Source organism: Cyanistes caeruleus, chromosome 12 (genome assembly GCF_971803275.1).
Source record: "Cyanistes caeruleus chromosome 12, bCyaCae1.hap1.1, whole genome shotgun sequence".
NCBI lineage: Eukaryota > Metazoa > Chordata > Aves > Passeriformes > Paridae > Cyanistes > Cyanistes caeruleus.
Genome location: NC_141712.1, coordinates 15,359,970 through 15,379,385, shown reverse-complemented (window position 1 = coordinate 15,379,385; position 19,416 = coordinate 15,359,970). Strand labels below are relative to the sequence as shown.

The 19,416-nt window shown below is 44.1% G+C and overlaps 2 protein-coding genes across 3 annotated transcripts in view; one reads left to right on the top strand and one right to left on the bottom strand.

Moving 5' to 3' along the window:
- Positions 1 to 1,719: 1,719 nt before the first annotated feature.
- PSME3IP1 (proteasome activator subunit 3 interacting protein 1) lies at positions 1,720 to 14,966 on the bottom strand. The gene is made up of 7 exons (XM_086847492.1): positions 14,884 to 14,966; positions 11,758 to 11,903; positions 11,473 to 11,571; positions 9,632 to 9,753; positions 5,597 to 5,730; positions 3,561 to 3,625; positions 1,720 to 2,460 (listed from the first exon to the last, which is right to left on the bottom strand). Exons 2-7 carry the CDS (start codon positions 11,885 to 11,887, stop codon positions 2,243 to 2,245), a joined length of 768 nt encoding a protein of 255 aa, XP_086703618.1. The 5' UTR covers positions 11,888 to 11,903; positions 14,884 to 14,966; the 3' UTR covers positions 1,720 to 2,242.
- Positions 14,967 to 14,990: 24 nt separating this feature from the next.
- Positions 14,991 to 19,416, top strand: part of RSPRY1 (ring finger and SPRY domain containing 1) — a 35,800-nt gene continuing 31,374 nt past the window's right edge. The window contains exon 1 of one of the 2 annotated variants that reach the window (XM_086847490.1): positions 14,991 to 15,159. The gene's annotated coding sequence lies outside the window, so the exon portion shown is untranslated. Of the gene's footprint in view, positions 15,365 to 19,416 lie in introns of both variants that reach the window. The other variant, XM_086847488.1, reaches the window with a different exon arrangement.

Here is a 19,416-nt window from a genome sequence, read left to right as displayed (position 1 = left end):
TGTTTGTGGGGGTTTGTCGGGTTTTTTTAACACCTCGCTGAAGCTTTAACAACTAGCACAGACAACAAGCGGTTTATTGAGCTGTCCCTGGGGAGGGGATGAAGCACACACTATGCAGTCATGTTTTTTTCTTAAAAATAACCCAAAAAATACATCTAAATCCACCAGTGAATGAGAATTGCTGGAGCCAGCCACAGCCAGCTCTTCATCTCCAGCTCTGGCAGCCCGGGGCAAGGTTACTGCCACAGCTGCCCTTTTCAGGTCTGATTTATCCTGCATCCCATGCACTTCCCAGCACATCTCCCACAGCACTGGAGGATTTTAATGTCAGATGGCTTCTGATGTATGAAGGTAAATGGGAACAATGGATGGAGTGAGGAGCTGGGACAGCTCTGCAGTTTGTTTACATGGGCCAGGCCCTGCGAACAGCAGAACTGACTCAGACTCAAAGGCATTCCCCAAGCGTCCTATTCCATTCTTCTAGGAACAGGAGGAAGGCAGAGGGCCCTCACATCTGCTTTTCCTGGATTATGTCTCCTCCTGGCCTTACACAACATATACACACCATGATATACACACCATCTCACCTGCAGCCCACCACTGCATTTGCCACAATTGGCTGGAAACTCCCACTACAAATTTCTCCCTAAATCAGGCAGCTGTGCAAGATACCACTCAGGAAAATGGCCCCAGCATGCTGGCAGCTGGGCCAGGCTGCTCTGACTCTACAGTCAGAGTATTGATCTAGTTTAATGCCAGGGAAGAGCAGCAGCAGCTCTCATACCCACTCCTTGAGGCTCTTGTCCATGCAACTTTAATAAAAAAACAAGCCTTTTTTTTTTTTTGTGCACCACTTCCATTTCATTCCTTAGCTCAGTAAAATGAAAGTCACCAAAAGCAAAGCATTAGGGAGGCTGCATGAGATCTACTTATTTTCCACCTGAAAGTGCCATAATTACAGTATCTAGAGAAGAGACAGGAGCAACTCTGGAGCAAACACAGGAGGTGCCAGGCAGCCCAGAACAGGGGATGAACTGCAGTGTGTTTGTCAGGATCTGACTGTGGAACAGGGCTGTGCAAATACAAAGGGTGTTTGGCTAAGGATAGCTTCATTGTGAGCACAACTCTCCCTCTTTCCTTTGGAAAATTCTACACTCAAGCTAAGGCATGAATCCACTACAGGCCTTATTTTCTCTGCTTTTAGCCCACTGCTCCCTCACAAGTCCCTCAGTGTCACCTCCAGGTAACTGCCCCTTGGTACACACTGACCAGCTGCTGTCCCACAAGAGCAGGATTGCACAAAGACACTTCCACCCCTCTGAGCAGCCGTGCTGAGCTTTCCAACCCTCCAAACTCCCATCAGCACACTGAGATTAAAAGGAGCCCTGCTTCTGGAATCCTCCAACTTCTGTACAGAGGAGTTTGGCTGAACAGGAGAGTCCCACCCGCCCTGGATTCATGCCCTTCAGGACACTGCTGCTGAAAAGCTGCATGACTTGTCAAGCCCCAGTGCTGGAGCAACAGCCTTTGAGCAGAAAAGCCAACTGCAGTTCCTGTGAACTCGCTCAGACCAAGTTTTCCATCAACACCTCTGCTTTTGTGGGAAACTGAACTACACCTCTTGTGGATGGTGGTTTGAGGGAGGGGCTGGCTGGGTAGAGCAGAAATTGATTAATGGAATAAGAACAATTATGAATGGCACAGGCAGAGATAAAAAAATGCATTCAGAACGTCTTTAATCATGTAACACTAAAACTTCTTTACAGTGTCATGGCAATCTACACTTCACCATCTGCTCAAATTTGGTTCTGCCCCCATTTTTCAAATACAGAATAAAAATGACATTTTAAAACAGAACACATGGCTGCTTCTACAAGACTTCTTTGCTTCAAGTGATTATTTTTTGCCTGTTAGTCTTGTATAAACTTCTTAAATCAACATAATTCTTTCCATAAGAATTGTAAAAGATAAAAGCTCTCTCCTCCATACCCTCAGACCTTTGTGCCATGGTTAGGTGTGTCTTCTGCTTTAGGATGGCAGCTCTTCTTCCAGGCTCAGTATGCACCCCAGAAATGGAAAGTTGGGGGTAGGGGAAGAAATAATGAGTTACTTTAGGAGTATCTCAGTGTATTAAAGTTGAGAGGTTAGCTAGAAAGATTATATTTGGGGCAGAAGGATGCAACAAGCATCCATCAGGGCTTTGGAAGATATTCTGCACTACATTACACATGGAGGGATTTTGTTATGGACCATCAAAGAAACTGTTGCCACGAAAGACAGAAGAGACAATCTTCCCAGTGGAATTGATAGTGCCTTCGCTGTCCGAGCTGGACTCCGAGTCGCTGCTCCCCGAGTAGGCGCCCAGGCCAGGCAGGATCCCGATGCACACGGCTGCTGAGGGACAATGCACTGTGGAGCCTCCCACTGAGCTGCTCCCCAGGGGAACACAGGAGGGTTTTTCTGGAAGAGAGAAGCCTCAGTCAAAAAGTGGACTGCAGGAAAGGGCTTTCAATCAGCCCAGGAGCCGCCACGTGTCACTCACCTGCTCTTCCCACATAAGCAGCGGATGATTCCAGGATTTAATTAAAGCATAAGGCAGCTTCATGCTGTAATAAAGTCATTCTGACAGGAAAGACTTGCTACCTCAGGGGATTTTTTTCTTCTCATCACTAGTTTAAGCCCACCTCTATGCTGGCATTACAGATGTTTTATTCTGAAGTTGTCAGTTTGATGCTTGTCAAGTACCAAACCCACTAAATAAGAGTAAATGGCTCTGCTTTGAGTAATTGAGTATTTTTTTTGCAATATAACAGCATAGTTGAGAAAAAGTTTTATTCCATCATTCTGCTAGTCAACATCTCCCATCTTCCATGGCTAATTAATTATTTCTGCTGTTCTGAAAGTTTACTGAACAGAAGGAGATTCAGGAAGCGCCTTGGGTTGTCGTTACACAACTGCAGCTCGCCCGATTTGTGTCAGAGTTTCTTGACAGCAAGTCAATTGCAGCCCTGACAGCTAAAGCTGAAACACAACTTTATTTTTCTTCTAGTTCCCCACAATTTTCTGAAACAAATTGATTTCGGGATGGACCGAATCACTTCAGAGCATAAAGCTGAAGTGGATGTACACAAATACATGTAATGCTGCTGTGAAGAGGAAGGGGATGATCTGTTCTCTGTGTCTCCTGCCCACAGAACAAGCATTAGGCTTGAAATGCACCTATGGACAATTCTATTAGTTATCAGATTGAACTCTTTCAGATTAATAAACTCTCTAAGGAAGGTGCACAGTCTCTATCTGTGGAGGCTTAAGAGCTCCTCAGACAAACATCTGTCAGGACTGGTTTTGGCAGGGGACATCCTGATAACCTGCAGAGGTTCTCTGCAGCCCTATTATCCATAGGTTAGCACCCAGCCTTACCATTCTACTGTTTAAAAGTGAACCATGCTGCTTTGCCCAGTGAAGGAACAGAAAAGCAAAGCCTCCATGAGACTCAACCCCAACTCAGTTGCTGTTCAGTGACAGACACACAGCTTCCCAAATGCAGAAGCTGGACATACCTTGATTCTTGTCGTCATGGTCAGTGTCTAGTTTCAACCTCTTCACACTGTTACCACCATCTGAACTGTGGAAAAAATAAGCTCTTCATAGATAACCACTTAATTACTGTGAAGTCATTGTTACATTTTTGCCTCAAATCCTACAGCAAATGCCAGCAGGGTCCCCTGATGACCATCACCATTTCCAACTGCCATTAACTGAGGCTCCTTGGGGAACACGCAGGATCCAAGGCAGCACCAACACCTACGCTACAAGTATCACTTGTTAACCTGGGAAAGGAAAACACCTCTTAGAGCTCCAGTCAAACCCCTTGCACAGCAGCCCAGAGCTGCCTATTCAGCAGGACGTGCCCCACAGGAGACTGGGAATGCCTACCTGAGCTTCAGACACCCACATGACCACAGCCTTGCACTTGTGCATTACCTTGCTTGCTGGTGCCAACATCCATGGCTTTTCCCTTGAAGGGATTCTTCCCCCTCCTTCAAGCACCTAGACAGCCTGTTCTAAAACATCTAGAAATCTTGCACCCAGCAAGCCCAGACAGTCTTACAGCAATTCACAGAAGTGTCCAGAAAGGCTTTTTCTGGGTCCAAAGTGGCATTGGGAGAAAGGGGCATGACTTGGACTTCTGACTCTTCAGAGCTTCTATAGCTCTCCTCTGTCACTGCTCAGGTTTTCCCCCCCTGCTTCTGCATGTTCCCAGTTCTAAGGCATCCACATAAACAAATGCTTCCCAGATTCAGCAGTGATGAACTGATGAAGCATGAGCATTATTATGCATTAACTCTTTTCCTCTTTTCGGTCCCTATCAGAACATGCAGTACAGATGAAAGGTTACTCTGTGCAGAGAGCTTTTAATAGTAATACATCCTTTACAGGAAATTACAAAGCTCAGGGAGCAGATGTTGAGCTCACACTACACTTGCTTTGGGCCACTTTGCAATAAAAGATAAGATGGCAAAAATAGAAGACTGCAAAGCAAGTCTGCAATGGCACTGACATGTCAGCTAAGATGCTCTCTTTAAACAGATGCCATCTGCAGACTTTAGAAGTACCATTATGCACATGCCAGCTCCTTTTCTACATCCCACTGGATTAAGTACTATTAGTTACAAGACAAAAACAACATTACTGGCTGCTTGTTACCAGCTCAAGGTAAAAGCTCAGCTTTTCTGCCTTCCCAGACCCAAACTATCACCCTGCTCCACAGACATTAGGTGGTGGAAGTGCTTACTTCACTTTTCAGACATGCAATTAACTGCTGTACTGGGAGCTAAACATCACCCTACAAGATAAGCTTCTAAAATAATCTTGCATTTTCTGAGACAATTTGAACACACTGAATTTTGAGATGTCAGTAATCATCTTAAGTATTAGATGATTCATATGTAGGAAATAAGTCTGGTCACACATGCCTGGTTTCTCCATAACCTGTAACACACCAGCAGCTGTGTCTGCAGGCCAAGATCAAAGCAGCAAACACATCACAAACCCAGCTGTCACCTCCATGGGATGGAAAGGGTGTTGATGTATCAGTACAAATCACCGAGGCACACAAAGTTTCTCTGATATCCTCAGGACCAAACTGGTACCAAACCGCTACACAAAGCTCCTCTCTTGTAGCCTTGTCTCCCCCATGCTCTCCATTTTAAACAATCCATTTTAAACACAGATAAAACTGGCTGATAAATTAGGCAACCTGAATGAAATTGCATTTGAGGTGACACTGATATCTACAAACAGACGTAAAATAGATTCCCTCAAACCCCAAGCAGGATTGCCCAAGCCTGGCACTCTGAAATGAAGATCCTACCCACTTGCTTTACACATGCTTATCTATTTGATTTGCTTCATGTTTTTCCCCACAGTTTGTGAGAGCCTATAGAAACAAGACTGGTCTTTTCTTATACCTTCCCCCTTTTTTCTTTAGGGCTAAGGTTTACACCTCACTCTCTGGAGGCAGTTTTGGCCTGTCTCCCTTTACACTGCTAACTGGGTTCCGTTCCTCATGAATTTATAGAGGTGTGAAACTAACCTTCTGTGTTTCACAGCTCCTGCCAACAGCTTTGCCTGAGAAAATTTGTTCTTGTTTTCCACTGACTTCATGGGCAATTTCTTCTCAGTTTCCTTCTTTGGGTCCATACTGACTCCCACTTTAGTGAGAGTACTGTGAATTAAGGGTTAAGGATCAACTGGGAAGGAACAGGGAGAACAGACATTTCCTCCCCGATATATTTAGCCAGCTCTGCTGACAGCAGCGACCGAAGTTCATTCACATATTCTATCAAAATGGACTTATTTGTAATGACATTGAGCTGATAGCTCCAGCCAAAAGAGAAGAAACTTCGCCCTCTGGGGTCAGAGCTCTCTGAGGTATCAGGACCAGCTCTCCTGTGAAGATGCCCAGGCAGCAGCCTGGCTGTTGTGAAGCCAACACAAGCCAGAAAGGTGTAACACAAAACACCCAGCACCCATGAACATATCCACCATCCTGCCTTTTTCCTAAAGGCCTTAGAAAAGCAAAAAGGTCAGGCTGGACCAAAACAAACAAACCAAACAGGCAATGCAGTACTTCCCCTTCTACAGGGATCAACACATTTGTAATTCAAATTTGCTGCTCCACACTCTAATCCTTACCAGAAAAGCTGAGTAGCAATATATGCACTCACTTCCACTCCTCAAACCCTCTTGTTGCTGAGCCCAGCAGATTTCAGCCTAGCAAGACAGAACAGCTCCACTTTTCAGGTTTGGTCTTTAAACAATACCTTTTCAGCTCATCTCTCTGTAAGGACCATAAAGCTTCTACTGCTGGTCTCTTGGTCTCTTGGTTCTCTTGGACCAAGCCCAAGAGAAAGGAGACATTGATTAAAGGGAACTGTGGTCCAAGATTCACCCAAAAATGATTGCAACTGCTCAGAAAAGCTAAGTAGATTAAAATAGTGTTAGCAAGGTGGAATGAAGCTGAAACATATAATGATGTGAAGAAGCTTAAGCAGGTTCTGAGATGGGATAAGAAGGAGCTGGGTCTGTTTATTAGAGCAAACTCTGCACACACTGAACACACCTCCTTGTGTGATGAAGAGAAATCTGTCAAAGACCCTGTTTGCAGATGAGGCACCAGGAGAGTCACACAAAATTCTGCAAAAATTTTAACTGCACAGGCAAATTAACCTAGTTTAAAAGCATGTTTATAAACTCAAATCTAATATTCTAACAGCTTCTTCTCCAACTACAATTCCACAACCTGGAGCTTCACAGGTGCCCCAGTCACTGCAGACATATATTGGATAGTGAATTTCATGTTGATGATCATATATTTGAAGCCATAGCTTTTTTCCACTACTGAATATCTGAAAATCAAAAACTTTGCTTTGCTTTGAAATAACATCAGTGTCCAATCACTTTACAGACAGGAATGTTCAGATGCCATTTATTATTTGATTTTCCTAAAGACACAGCAGTAACCCAGACTGTTCTTTACTTCAACCAAAAGTCTTCCCAGCCCAAACCACTGTTCAATTTTATCTATCTTTGAGATGGCACAGGAGTGCCATCCTGTGGCTGTCTGGAGTCATCTGAAAGCTCCTTGTGCACGAACACAATTTGATGTTGCCACACAATTCTTCGACACACTGCAGTGTTCCACTGCCACATTTAGGTCCATTACATTGTTATATTCTAAGCCTGGCTGAGGAACTCAAAGACTTTTCTTTTAAAAGATACCAAATTACAGACTTTTAGCTTCCATCCAGGATAGCATTCTCCTAAAACTCCTCAACTAGAAAGGCACAGCACATTTTTAGTAGATATCTTATACATCCTGCTGTCATTAGCAAATGTAATGCTGTACCCAGCCAAGAAGTGTTCCCTCTCAGGAAGACAACATTAGAAACAAACCTCTCAATCTTAAATATCAACTGCACTAAACAAGCTGTCCTTCAGTAAAGCCAGCTTCTTGGAGGGGGACTGTTCCTACATTTAGACAGGAGTGAAGACAAGATGATCTTGTTCTCAAATACTTCTTGGAAATTGCTAAAAAAATATTTGTAAATCTTTATCTGAACAGGGGGGTCTGGATAGGGTAAGGAACAAACAAATCTAGTTATTCATGCAGGAGAAAGAAAAAATCCTATTCATCCATGCACATGAATTTCTTATGCTCAAGAATACATTAAAATATTCCAAGGCCTATTTATCCTGAAGATGTATAATTTTGTGATTGTTCAACCTGAAAAATTAAGAAAAAAAAATAAATCTCTGTACTTGAATATTGATGCTGCTTTTACCATGAAATTAATGCCTCTGGGTAGCTTCAGTTAGATGTTATATCAGAAAAAAGAGCAAATAACGAAATCCATTAGGTTGACGTTCCTCTTATTAATTTGGAAGAGCACTTGAACAGCACCTATAGATGCAGCACAGTGGTTTTTGTCACTGAAGTGATAAACCATTAGTAACAACCTGCAGAAGCAAAAAACACTTTTGCATTTCAGAACACTGCCAAAAATTTCAAAACACAAGTCATTTTGCTCTGAGGTTGCTTGAAATATTATGGTTAAATAAAAAGAATTTAAAAAGGAAATTAAATGTGCAACACTTTTGATTTTCTCATGAGATGAGGTGACTATAAAACATTCTCCCTTCCTCCACCCCATCAGCAATAAGTTCTACAGTTTAATTCTTACAGCAAGACTTTGGATTCAGAGCCACCAATATTACTAAGAGTGCAAAGACTGAGGTAAGATGGCCTGTACATCTTGATCAGGCTGTTCAGGGATCTGTGTGTTATGTGGCTAATTCAAGGCAACTAAATTCCCTCCAGGCTGGTATGGCTCACCCCAGATGTACGTGACATAACGAGAGCTGTCAGCTGCTCCCACAGCACAATCTCACACTGCACAACCCTGGATCAGCCAGCCCCGCAAGCAACCACCACCGAAACTAAATATATCCCACAAATATCCCATGATTAGATCCAGCAAATCAAGAAAATACTCCAAAGCAATCAACTAACTGCAGCCTATTTCTGAAGTGAAAAAAATGCATCAGGATTGCTTTTTCATAAACGCATTCCTGAGCTAATTGAGATGCTCTTCACAGGACACATGCTCCAAACTGTAATTCATTGACTAACACAAGATAAGACCAACCTTTGTAGTATCAGCCCTATTCAATTTTATTTGCTGACTGGTTTTGGTCTCCTCCTTGTATCCACAAGCTCTCTCATTTATACTAAAGCTTCCCTGAGAATTTGTGTTTTGTTCACCCATAACTCAAAAGCCAGAGACAAGGAAACCATCAGATGGTGCATAAGTTTAGTAAATCTCAAAAAACCATTTTGCTTAGCACTGAAGTTCTCAAATCATTCCAACCTCCCTTGATTGGCACTAATTAGAGAGAAAAAGCATCCTATATGATTTTCTAGCATATCTACAAGAAAATTAGGCATTTAACAGCAAAGCCAAACTATCTTGTTCTTAGTCCTGCCTACAAGTATGTATTACGCAAAGGAGCCAAGACTCCAAGGGCACTGACTTCCCAGAAGAAAGTCAGCACATCTGCACAGATGTATTTAAGTTCTCATCCTGCAGGTATCAGCAGGGGAGAAAGTATCTAATACTCCAAAAAGAGTAACAGAGAGAGCAATCCATACATTATTTCAAATAGGTATGTTAAAATTAGACAATATACAGTTAAAAAAAAGAGCACATAATTTTCCATAAGAAGACAAACGCAAAATATCAGAAATAACACACTGGCTTTTCTTTATGTTCCCTTTCTCTTTTTAGTGATGCTACTTCATTACCTCAATAACAGAAAAAACCAAACCCCTAAACAATGGAGGGGGAGAAGGAAATAAAAGTATCAAAGAAGTGGGAGTTGAGGGGGGACTATGAAACACTGCAGTGGTCTATCAAAGCTACAATGAAACCATTAAACTTTGAAAGTGTATCATTATACACCTTCTGTAAAGCAGTTTTATAAAAAAGAATGTCAACTGACAGAACAAACTACAGCCCACTCTTACCCTCCTCTAGGTAACCACCAGTCATTTCAGTGCAAAGGATATTCTGTATTCATTTAGTTCTTTCAGCTCTTCTTCCCTTCGTTGCTTTTCTAGTAGCTCTTGCTGCCGAGAAACCTCATCAAGGAAATGCGTCTCATCTTCATCTAAGCCTCTTACCATATTTTCTGAATAAAGAAAGAAGAAATTTTTTGGTTTCAGACACCAAGTCTAAGTCTGTATCCTCCAAATGCTCTTAAACCAACCAATAACTAAAAAACCACACTACTTCTTCCCTCAAAAAAGAAAGTACATGTTCTTACAGCAAACAATTCCTACCTAATTAGTTTTAACACCTGTTCAAAAATTTAAAAATAAGTAGAAGCAAGACAACTCCTAATTTCTAAATAAAAACAAATTTTTTCTAAACATGCTACGCTATTTTAAGGAAAGTATATGCTAGTGCAGCAGGAAGGTCTTTTATTTCCTGTTCTGCAAATGTTCAGTGCCTCTTGAGCAAATTATTTAATTAGAATTAAATACATAAACAGTATGCTTTAGAAAGACCAAATCTTGCTGTTTGTAGTCATTATCAGAAATCTTAGCCCAATCATCCCCTTTAGTCTTCATTAAAGTTTAATTCCATAGGAGGATTTTTTAGGCTTTTACATGAAGTCACTATATTTTTAATCTTCACCCACACAGGAAGGCCCTAGTCACTTTGAGGGCAAACTAGGAAATCCATTTTTACTGATAACTGACAAGCTTGTGTCTGACAGAAAAGCTCTGGAAATCAATTATTATCTGAGGTTACTTTATAAAAGCCAATCTCTGTTCCTTCCAACTCATTCAGAGCTCATTCATAAAGCTTTAAAGAGTAACTTGTAGTTCTCACTACTACTGCTGAGGGTCCCTTCAAAGAGCAAAAGTAGTGAAACTCTTGACATTTTTTGAAGCAAGTGACATGAATTAATTCCATTTTCTGCCTGCCTCATCTGCAAACTAAGAGAAGCAGCCACTGAGGTCCTTTGAGCTGAGGTTTCACTGAGGTTCCCTCCCAGGCACTCTGCAATAGGTTTTGTTCTCCAGGTTAGCTGGTATCTGATATTCTGCTGTGGCTGCCTTAAAAGCAGAAGTGGGTTTACTTCTCAGGGCTACTTCCCATTCCAGTACTTGGATTAGCAGAGCAAAGGTGCTGCAGATCTAATACACCTGGGCAAGAAAAACTATTAATTTACACAGTTATTAGAAGCCCTTCCCACTCAGGCTGACAGCAGTCAGTCAGCTGGAGACTACCATGCATTAGAGCTGCCATCTGTACTTGCCACTTTTCAAAGGGCTTTTCTATTAAAACCAGAAATTCAAACATCAATAGAAATTAGGTTCCCATTCCATTAGAAGAGTCAAACATCTACTTTTGAAGAATCAAAACATGCAAATTTACTTCTTCCAAATCATAATCTTAAGTCTCAAATCACTTTCAGTCAAACAATTATGGCTTGGAAATGTAATAGCTGCTCTAACAGAATTTCTTTAATTGATTCAAGCATGTGTTAAAGCATCAGTTCAAAACTCACAAAACCACGATACTTTCACGCTTTTTCATGGATTGCTATCGAGTTTGTTTGTTGGTTTTTTTATATTATATGCAATATAAGCTCAGTTTTCAACACTTTACAGGCATGCAGCTTGATAACTACAAACATCTTTTGAGTTTTGCATGTGTGCAGTGTTGCCCCAGGGTACAGAACGTATTTCTTTAAAAATCCAGGATTTCAATAGTACTCTGCTGAAGCCTTTGTTTCCCTCTCAGAGAGGGAGGCAAGACACACAGATATGTCCTTTACTCAGAAGTTGTGCACAGCTGTTGCATACAACACATGCAGTTTGCTGCTGGTGCTGCTTACTGAATTTAAATTGCTCCTCAAACTCCTGCTGCTTCTTTTCTCTCTGTTCCTGGAGCCTTTCATACAACGACCGTGGGTCATATGCCTCCTCTGGGCATTCTGAAAGGAACAAATCAGGAAGGGAGACCATATGTTAGAAACATAAACCACCAATAGTTCTGTTCCTTCATGTAAAAAATCCTTTAGTTATAGAAAATAAAAAGGCATTACTTTTTATTTCTATTTTCCACAAAAGTGAAAAATTCACAGATCTTTTTCCTATAATTTCTAAAATTTAGCCCATACCTTTTGGGTCCTCAGGTTTTCGGACCTTTTCCCATTCCTCTTGCCTTCTCTTCCGTCGCTCCTCGAGCTCTGCTTCAGACACGAACCTCTTGTTAATCACGAGGTCAGCAGTACCATCTCCCCCATCCATTGTGGAACAGTGTCTCCTAGAAACACAATATGCAAAACATCAGGAGTCTGACTATGCTTTTCAGTGAGTGAATTATTAAATATCCTGAAAAACAGACCTGCTGCCCTTACAATAACTTCAGCTCTCTAAAGAACACTGCATAGTAGGCACTGAGACACAGACTCACTGCCTAAGTGCTAAGACTAATAAGCATCATCTATTACTCCTTCTTTACTCTTTTCATCATTATCAGGCTGTTTTTCTGAAAGTCATGATTTAATGGGTTTACTTTGCTTAAGTATTTTAAAAAAATAAAATTAAACATCCTCACCTACACTCTTACCCTTTTATTTCTGTTCCTCCATGTCTGTTCTGAAGAGAGACAAAGCAATGGCAAAACATCAAATCCCAAGTTCTTTTAGACCAACCAATATGAAAATTTGAGAAAGCTTGCCTGTTTTCAGTTGTTGAATGCGTGTATTTAGAAGTGATTAACAGTGAGATTTCAGAAATTAGCAGCTGTTCTGGTTTTGGCTGGGACAGAGCTAAACTCCTTAGTAGCTGGTACAGCTCTGTGATTTGGGTTTGGAGTGACAATAACATTGATAACACTTGCAGTTTTAGCCAAAGCCAAGGACTCCTCAGTATCTCACGCTCCAGCAGTGAGGAGCTACACAAGAAGCAGTGAAGGAGCGTGGCCAGGACAGAAGTCCTGAATTGGCCAAAGGGATATTTTTTAGAAGCATGACCCCAGAACACTGTGCCCGGCATATAAACTGGGGGAGGGAACCTGGCTGGGGGTCAACAGGTGAGTGAGAAAGGAAACTCCTCATGGCTAAAACAGAGCTGGAGTTACAAAATGAGCAGCACTTTCCCTGGAGAGAACATAGCCCCTTCCCACACAGTGCAGCCATCCTCTGCTTCAAGATTTCAGTACCAGGTGCAAAGTGGAGATGCTCCAAGTAGTAGACCTAACAAGGAAACTCATGGTCTTGACACCTGTAAGCCCAGGATGAAACAAACTGCTTCTGTAAGTCCTAGGTGTCTCATTGCAGAATTATTCTGCCAGCTCTGTGCTACACAACGGAGCCCTAATGCCTGTTTTTGTTTCAAGCCTGTACATCAAAATTGTGCACAGAAGTACAACATAAACACAACATACAGAGCTGTTCATTTAAAGACATGCACACATAACTTTCTTCTACTTCATTATCTCCCTGATACAACTGCAGCAATTAAGGACTGCAGATGACTGCCCACAGTTCTGCCAATTACTATTCATTTGGGATCTCATCCTGTCTGCATTTCAGCACAATAGAGATCCCAGAACAGTTACTCTTCCAAAGAAGAAGGGATGCAGTAACTCAAATAAGGGAAAAAACCTGTTTATCATCCTTCAAGGACTCAATCCTGCAGGAAGTCCTGAAATCCTTACAAAACCCGATAGTTTTGTGGGGTATTGCTTGTAACAAAAATTAAAAAATTGAGGTCTCAGGAGAAATTCAGCTTAGCGCACTGGACTAATATCTGTTACAGCAGGATGCATTATTAAGGTCAGTATTATTAAAAGAAGATAAAACAAAAGAATTCTCTTAAGAATTCCTGGGGACAGGAAGGACAGATCCAGGGCTGGTGATCTTCTCTTTTTTTAACTTTTCTTTATTTCTTTTTTTAATATCTAACCAAAAAATCTACCCTAAGACAAGTCCACTTTCCAGAAAGCATGGAACACTTGCTCTTCGAGTGTAATTTCTGAAAGTGGCTCAAGCTGGAAACCTGCAAAGATAAAAATCAAATCTCACTGCTGAATACAGGTCCTGATCAGAAGGCCAGCTTTCCTACCCAAATGCTGCATAAACAACATAATTTGTTTTTCCATTTGTGTCATCTCAACCTATATATTTAGAGAGGAAACAAAAGGTTCCAATACAATGGTGACTGAAAGTAATAAAAGCAAACTGAGAGAGAGGAATTCTACAAGAACACAGTAAGCTCTGGGGAATAAAGCCTTCAACAGCAAACCATCTGGATCAGTCAGTTCACTCAGACAATATATTTTAAGATACAGGAAGTGAATTAACATTTCATTATGGCCTAATTAAAGGTGCTGCATTAAGATGCAGCAATGATGTTTTCAACACCATCCTGAAAACTGGTGTCTGATACTGACAGACCCATCTTGGGGAAAAGAGATGCGGGGGGAGAAAAAACCCACCAAGCAGCATCAGATTAAATCCACTTGCACTTATAAAGTTTGCTAATCTTGCTGTATTCTTTGCCCTCTCCCATCTGAAGCAAACACACACAAACCAGACCAGACAAAAAACACGCACTTGGTAACTTCTCCCTACTTATCTATGTTTTCGTCTGGTGACTGTATTCTAGGGCTATGCTGCCACTGCAAGTGACAGAAGTTTGTTACAGTTGTAAACCGCAGGTTTGTATAATACCAGATGGCAACACGCCCAGGATCAAAAAACCTCCCAAACTTCATAACCCTTGCCACCACCTAGGCTGGGACAGATGCAGAGCAGCGACGGCGTCTTGGGTACCCGATTACCAATACATTCAGCCTCATTAAATAACAAAGACTACTTACCTACCCATTTCATCACCCCGCCACTGAACCGAGCCGGGCAGAGCTCCCCACACATCAAATAAGCGCTGCGTGCGGAGCCTGGAGCCGCCCCGGAGACGGAGGGGATGAATGGCTCCCCACGAGCCTGAGACCGCCCCCGGGCCCCGCTTCCTGCGGTGCTCCCGCAGCTCGGTGCGGGGAACCCTCCCGGCCGTGCCGGGCTCGAGTTGCTCCGAGTCCTCACTGCGACCTCCTCTCCCCACCTTCCCTCCAGCCCCTCGTCCCGGGAGCGGCCCCCGGCCCGCCGCTCTCACGGGGCCCAGGCCCGGCCCTCTTCACCCCGGCACCCGAAGGGCCCGGCACCCCGGCCACGGCAGCTATCCCCGCCCCCGGGCGCTTTCTCCGGCCCCACCGCCCCGGGCCCGCCCCCGGCACGTACCGCGACCCCTCACAGCGAGCGGCACCGCCGGGCCCGCAGCGTCGCCATTGACCCCGCTCCCCTCCGCCGGCCGCCCCGCCCCTTCCGCCTCCCTCAGCCAACCGAGCGAGCTCTTCCTTCGGCGGCCCCGCCCCCGCGGCACCCAATCCCCGCCGCTCTTACGGCGGGCAGAACGGCGCGCGGAGCGGACGGGGGTTGGTTGGAGGGATGACGTTACGACGCCCTCGCGTCTCGATTGGGCGAAGCTGCGGTGCCGGGGGCGGGGCCGAGGGCGGGGTGGGTCGCCCGGGAGACGGCGGGGGGCGCGGTCGCGGTCGGGGCGGGGCCTGGGCCCGGGGCGGGGCCGCGCCGTGAGTCGCCTCCATCTTTCGGCACAAAGGAGCGGCGGCAGCACCGGGCCGGGGCCGGATAGGGGCGGAGGGCACGGGGTCCGCGGCGGCCCCGCTGCGCTCTCGGCGGGGCTGCGCGGAGCTGACCTGAGGTGAGGCAGGGCGGACGCGGCCTGGCTGGTGGCTGACGCGGAGCTGGGGTGGAGCGGGGCGCGCATCGGGCTGAGGGGAAGGGACAGCGCCGGGCTGGGCGCTGGTAGCCCCGTTGCCGGCCGTGCGTTAATGAGTGAAGGCACCGTGCTCAGCCCACCCCGCCCTCTGGTCCCCTAGAGGCCCGCCGGCACAGGTCCCGGTTGGGGCGGGGGCCGGGCCGGCGCAGCCCCCCGGCCCCGGGCAGCGGCCCGGGGTCCCGTCGGCTCTGGTGGTTGATGCAGATGCCCCCAGGGATTGTGAGTGCCCCTCGGCTGCCTCGCCGGGACCACCGGTCCCTCCCCTTCTGGGGAGGACAAGCAGGGGTAAGAGGCGGGTGGCCAAGGTGCAGCCCCCGGGCTCGCTGAGCTCTCCCGGAGGCCCCGGAGCTGGGCAGAGCTGGGCTGGCGTGTGGAGCTGGGAGCTCGCTAAAGAAGGCGGCAAGAGGTGAATGAACGGGGGGTTTGGAGAGCCGGGCGCCCCGAGTCCGAGGCCGGGAGGGGTTGGAACTTCCTAACGGCGCCTCCCGGCTGCACGGAGAGCTCCCGGTGCTCGTATGACTTGCAAAACAAGGGCTTGGCTACAGCGGGTTTGGTGTGCGAGGGGCAAAATGACATCGAACCGCGGAATCACAGACCCCATGAGCTGCTTTGGCAGCTCGGAAACACGACGGCGTTGTTGAGCCCTTGAGTATTGTTACATGAATGTCAGGAGTCTGAATCCTGAAAACTGTTTATTGCTCTCAGTGTGAAAATGTTTCTCCACAGCAAGTTTTCTGCCTTTACAGAGATGTGAAGGTGTGGAACGGGCCACCAAATGCCCTCCTTTACCTGGATCTTTTGTTTTGCGTTTTTGGGCGACAGATTAGGCAGCGGCACCTTTGCTACGGGTGCGGGAACACCTCTGCTCTGCTCTGCTCTCCCGCTTCAGTGTTTGTAAAACAGGATTTTTTCACTGCTTGTATTATGCCCATATCGAGCATGACTTCCTCTTTCAAGCCATTTGATTCTGTCCTGCTGATTTGCTGTTTCTGTCTTGCAGGCCTTTATTGACCCCCTTTTTAGGAACTGCTGGGGGTTTTTTTGTATGTTCTGCTGTGTAGTAGTAGGTGCACTCTCCCTTCTAGGTACAATCTTAATGTAGGTCCCAAGAATGACTGTAGTCACCTTGCTTTTCATTTTCTGTTTCATTATTGCAAACTCTCATCCCTGAGCCCAGAGTTCATTTTGGTGCTCAGCCAGTTTACCACTTTTTCTCACACAGTGAAACTTTGGTCCATGGAGAAACAGAATGAGCTGCCTTTTCTCTCCTAAATTTATTCAGCCTGCTCTATTTTCTGAATGCTGGTGTGTTTGGTGGTTTGTTTTTTTTTTTTAATTTATGTCTGTGTCAGTATTTGTTTTCTTCAATATAAGAGATTTTTTTTTTTCCACTTAGCACTAGCTTTGCCTCAGGATTTAGTTTTTCTGTCCATTGTCTTGCACTGAATGCATGTGTTTGTTTTGGGGTTGTTTTCTTTTCTCATGATGGTCCTCAGCTCTGCTCTGCTTTTCTACTAATTTTCTGTACATCCATCACTGCTTTGAGATTATTGTTGTGTGGAAAACTACATCCACTCGTGTACTGTGACTTTCCCTTGTTTTCTTCCTGGTGTTAATTTTTTTGCTATTTTCTTATTAAACTATACAGATTTTTAAACAGTGAATCACCTCATCACCTTTGAGCCATCTGAAATACTGCCTTCCATCTCACCTCCTCTTGGACTCCTGTATTTGATTGTGGATTTCTGGAGGACTGTGCATTCTCAAAACTTGTCATATTATTTTAAGAGTCTGTAATGCTGTTAAATGTGTTTTTGTTTTGCATTTATCCAAATGCACAGAATTGATCTTTGATCTAAATCTGGCCCATTCTTTTGTAAGCGCTTTTGCCTGTGTTTTTGTTCTCTGCCTAAGTCCACTCAGCAAAAGAGGCCCTTTCTCCTCCTGGCACCCATTCCTCTGTCCCTCCCTTTAGGACATTGCTATTATTGCTTTGTGCCCCAATCTCTGCTGTTTGTTCCTATTTATAGTTCTGTTTGAACAGACTGTGAATTTCCCGTGGTGTGTTCTTTTTCAGATGAGTGAAGCACAATTGTAGTTGCCTGATCACTCCTTGTCTCTTCCCTTTTCATCCAGACATTCTCTTGAGGTTCCTGCTAACTGAAAGTTTTCTGCTTTCCCTGTCCATCACTTGAGTAGGAAGCTCCTCCAGGGTATTTTAGTGCTGTGTTTTGCATTCTGCACAACTCTTGTCATAACTCTTGCTGATGCTGATTGTTTATTAGTTTAGCCTTGGTTGTTTACCCACTCTCAGACTGCTGATAGACCTAATCCACCTTGTCCTCCCTTATCAGCTGTGATAGGAGTGTGTGTTTGCAGGAAGGTGGGCTTATTGGTTTCTCTGAGGTCTTTAACTTTCCTTTTTATCTACCTTCAGCCTCCTATACATGGAGTTTCACTGCAACATTTTGTGGTAGCCACTGTGGTATCCTACTCTGTGGCCTCATAATTTGGTGATCACTCAGTGGCTCTCTTGTTCTCTCACTGATACATTATTCTGTGCTTTTCTTAATGTTCTTATTTTTTTCCTCTTAGAGGGACATGATGGTTTTCTGCACAACTCTAGAGTACTCTCCCTTGGTACATTATCAGTGTTTTCACATAGGAGGTCTTGGCTTGAAGTGCATTTCATTGCTGCAAGTCTAATGGATAGGACTGAAATAGATCATTTATATTTGGTTCCCTCCTGTAAATTAAGACATCCCTTATATCCTGCCCATCAGCTGGAATCAGGGTCAATTCTCCTCAAGCTTTTTGCTTGTTTGTTAAAATTAAGGAATAGCAGGAAGATATTTATTAGTGTAAGAAGTTAATGATAAAGGCAGTGATTTGTCCTGTAACTCTTTAGGTTTTTTCATTCAAATTTCCTTTCATATCATTATCCTCTCCTACCTGGCAATGTGCTGTTTGGAAATGTCCTCTGTTGGTCATATAGCTATGTGGCAATACCTTCACAAAGCGCAGCAAGGCTCATGATATGCACTTTGTGGATTCCCTCACAACACAGAGGCACCAACTTAGAATGCTCTCACCTTGTCGTAAATTGAAGGCCAGCTAATGTCATGATATTTGTCCTGTTCTGCTCTATTATCAACATGCTGTGTTCAGCATTTCAAACTGATTTTTGTGTTTGGTTTTTTTTTCCCTGTATTGTACTTACAATTGCTCAGTAAACTTTGAATTTATTCACTGCTTTACAGCAGTGCAGGCAGTGGTCTTATGCTGAGATTCCTTGTCTTTCGAGTATCTCATGTGCTTTGTATTTCCTTGTGTTCTGACAATATATTTTATTTTCCTGGTCTGTGTGTGGTAACTGTAAAGTTGGCATTGCAGGGCAGTGGCTGTGCCAGCATGATCTTTATTTCCTTTTCTATTATTCATTATGTTTCTGAGGTCTAATAAAAGTCAAATGTTCACACATGACTCACAAGGTTGCATGACTGACCAATGCATCACAATGTCTCTTCAGAAGTGCTTGTAATTACCTGCCCTTGATCTGCCATTGCTGTGACCAGACTTGTGCTGTGGAAGCACAGCTCTGCCGTGGGAACTCTGTGTGCTTGGTGGGCTTTGCCCATGCAGCAGGGATACCTGGCAGTCCAAAGTCTGTGGGATGAGGTGCTGCTCCTTGGTTTTTAATGCATGTTTATTAGATGGAATTCAGTGAGTTAATGTGATAAGTGACAAGAAATCCATCTTTTTCCTAATAAATCTTTCCCCTCAGGGAAATAGTGGTTTCTGAGCATATAAAGCACAACTGTAATTATTTTTCTCCTTTTCTAAGGCTTTTCTTTTTTTTTTTTTTTTTTCATAGAAAATGCTTCCCTTTGATCTGAGTATCTGAATATATCGGTGTTTTGTTAGGTGTGAGAAGAACAAGTGTCGAGGACATTTTGATCTGAAGTGTTGGCATG

What these genes read in the sequence shown, in the direction of transcription:
- PSME3IP1 (XM_086847492.1), bottom strand. Translation starts at nt 11,887, where the DNA reads ATGGATGGGGGAGATGGTACTGCTGACCTCGTGATTAACAAGAGGTTC. An exon ending in AAGAACTAAATGAATACAGA is followed by an intron (nt 5,731 to 9,631) that starts ATATCCTTTGCA and finishes CCCTTAATTCAC; the next exon opens with AGTACTCTCACTAAAGTGGG. An exon ending in CCATGACGACAAGAATCAAG is followed by an intron (nt 2,461 to 3,560) that starts GTATGTCCAGCT and finishes TCTCTCTTCCAG; the next exon opens with AAAAACCCTCCTGTGTTCCC.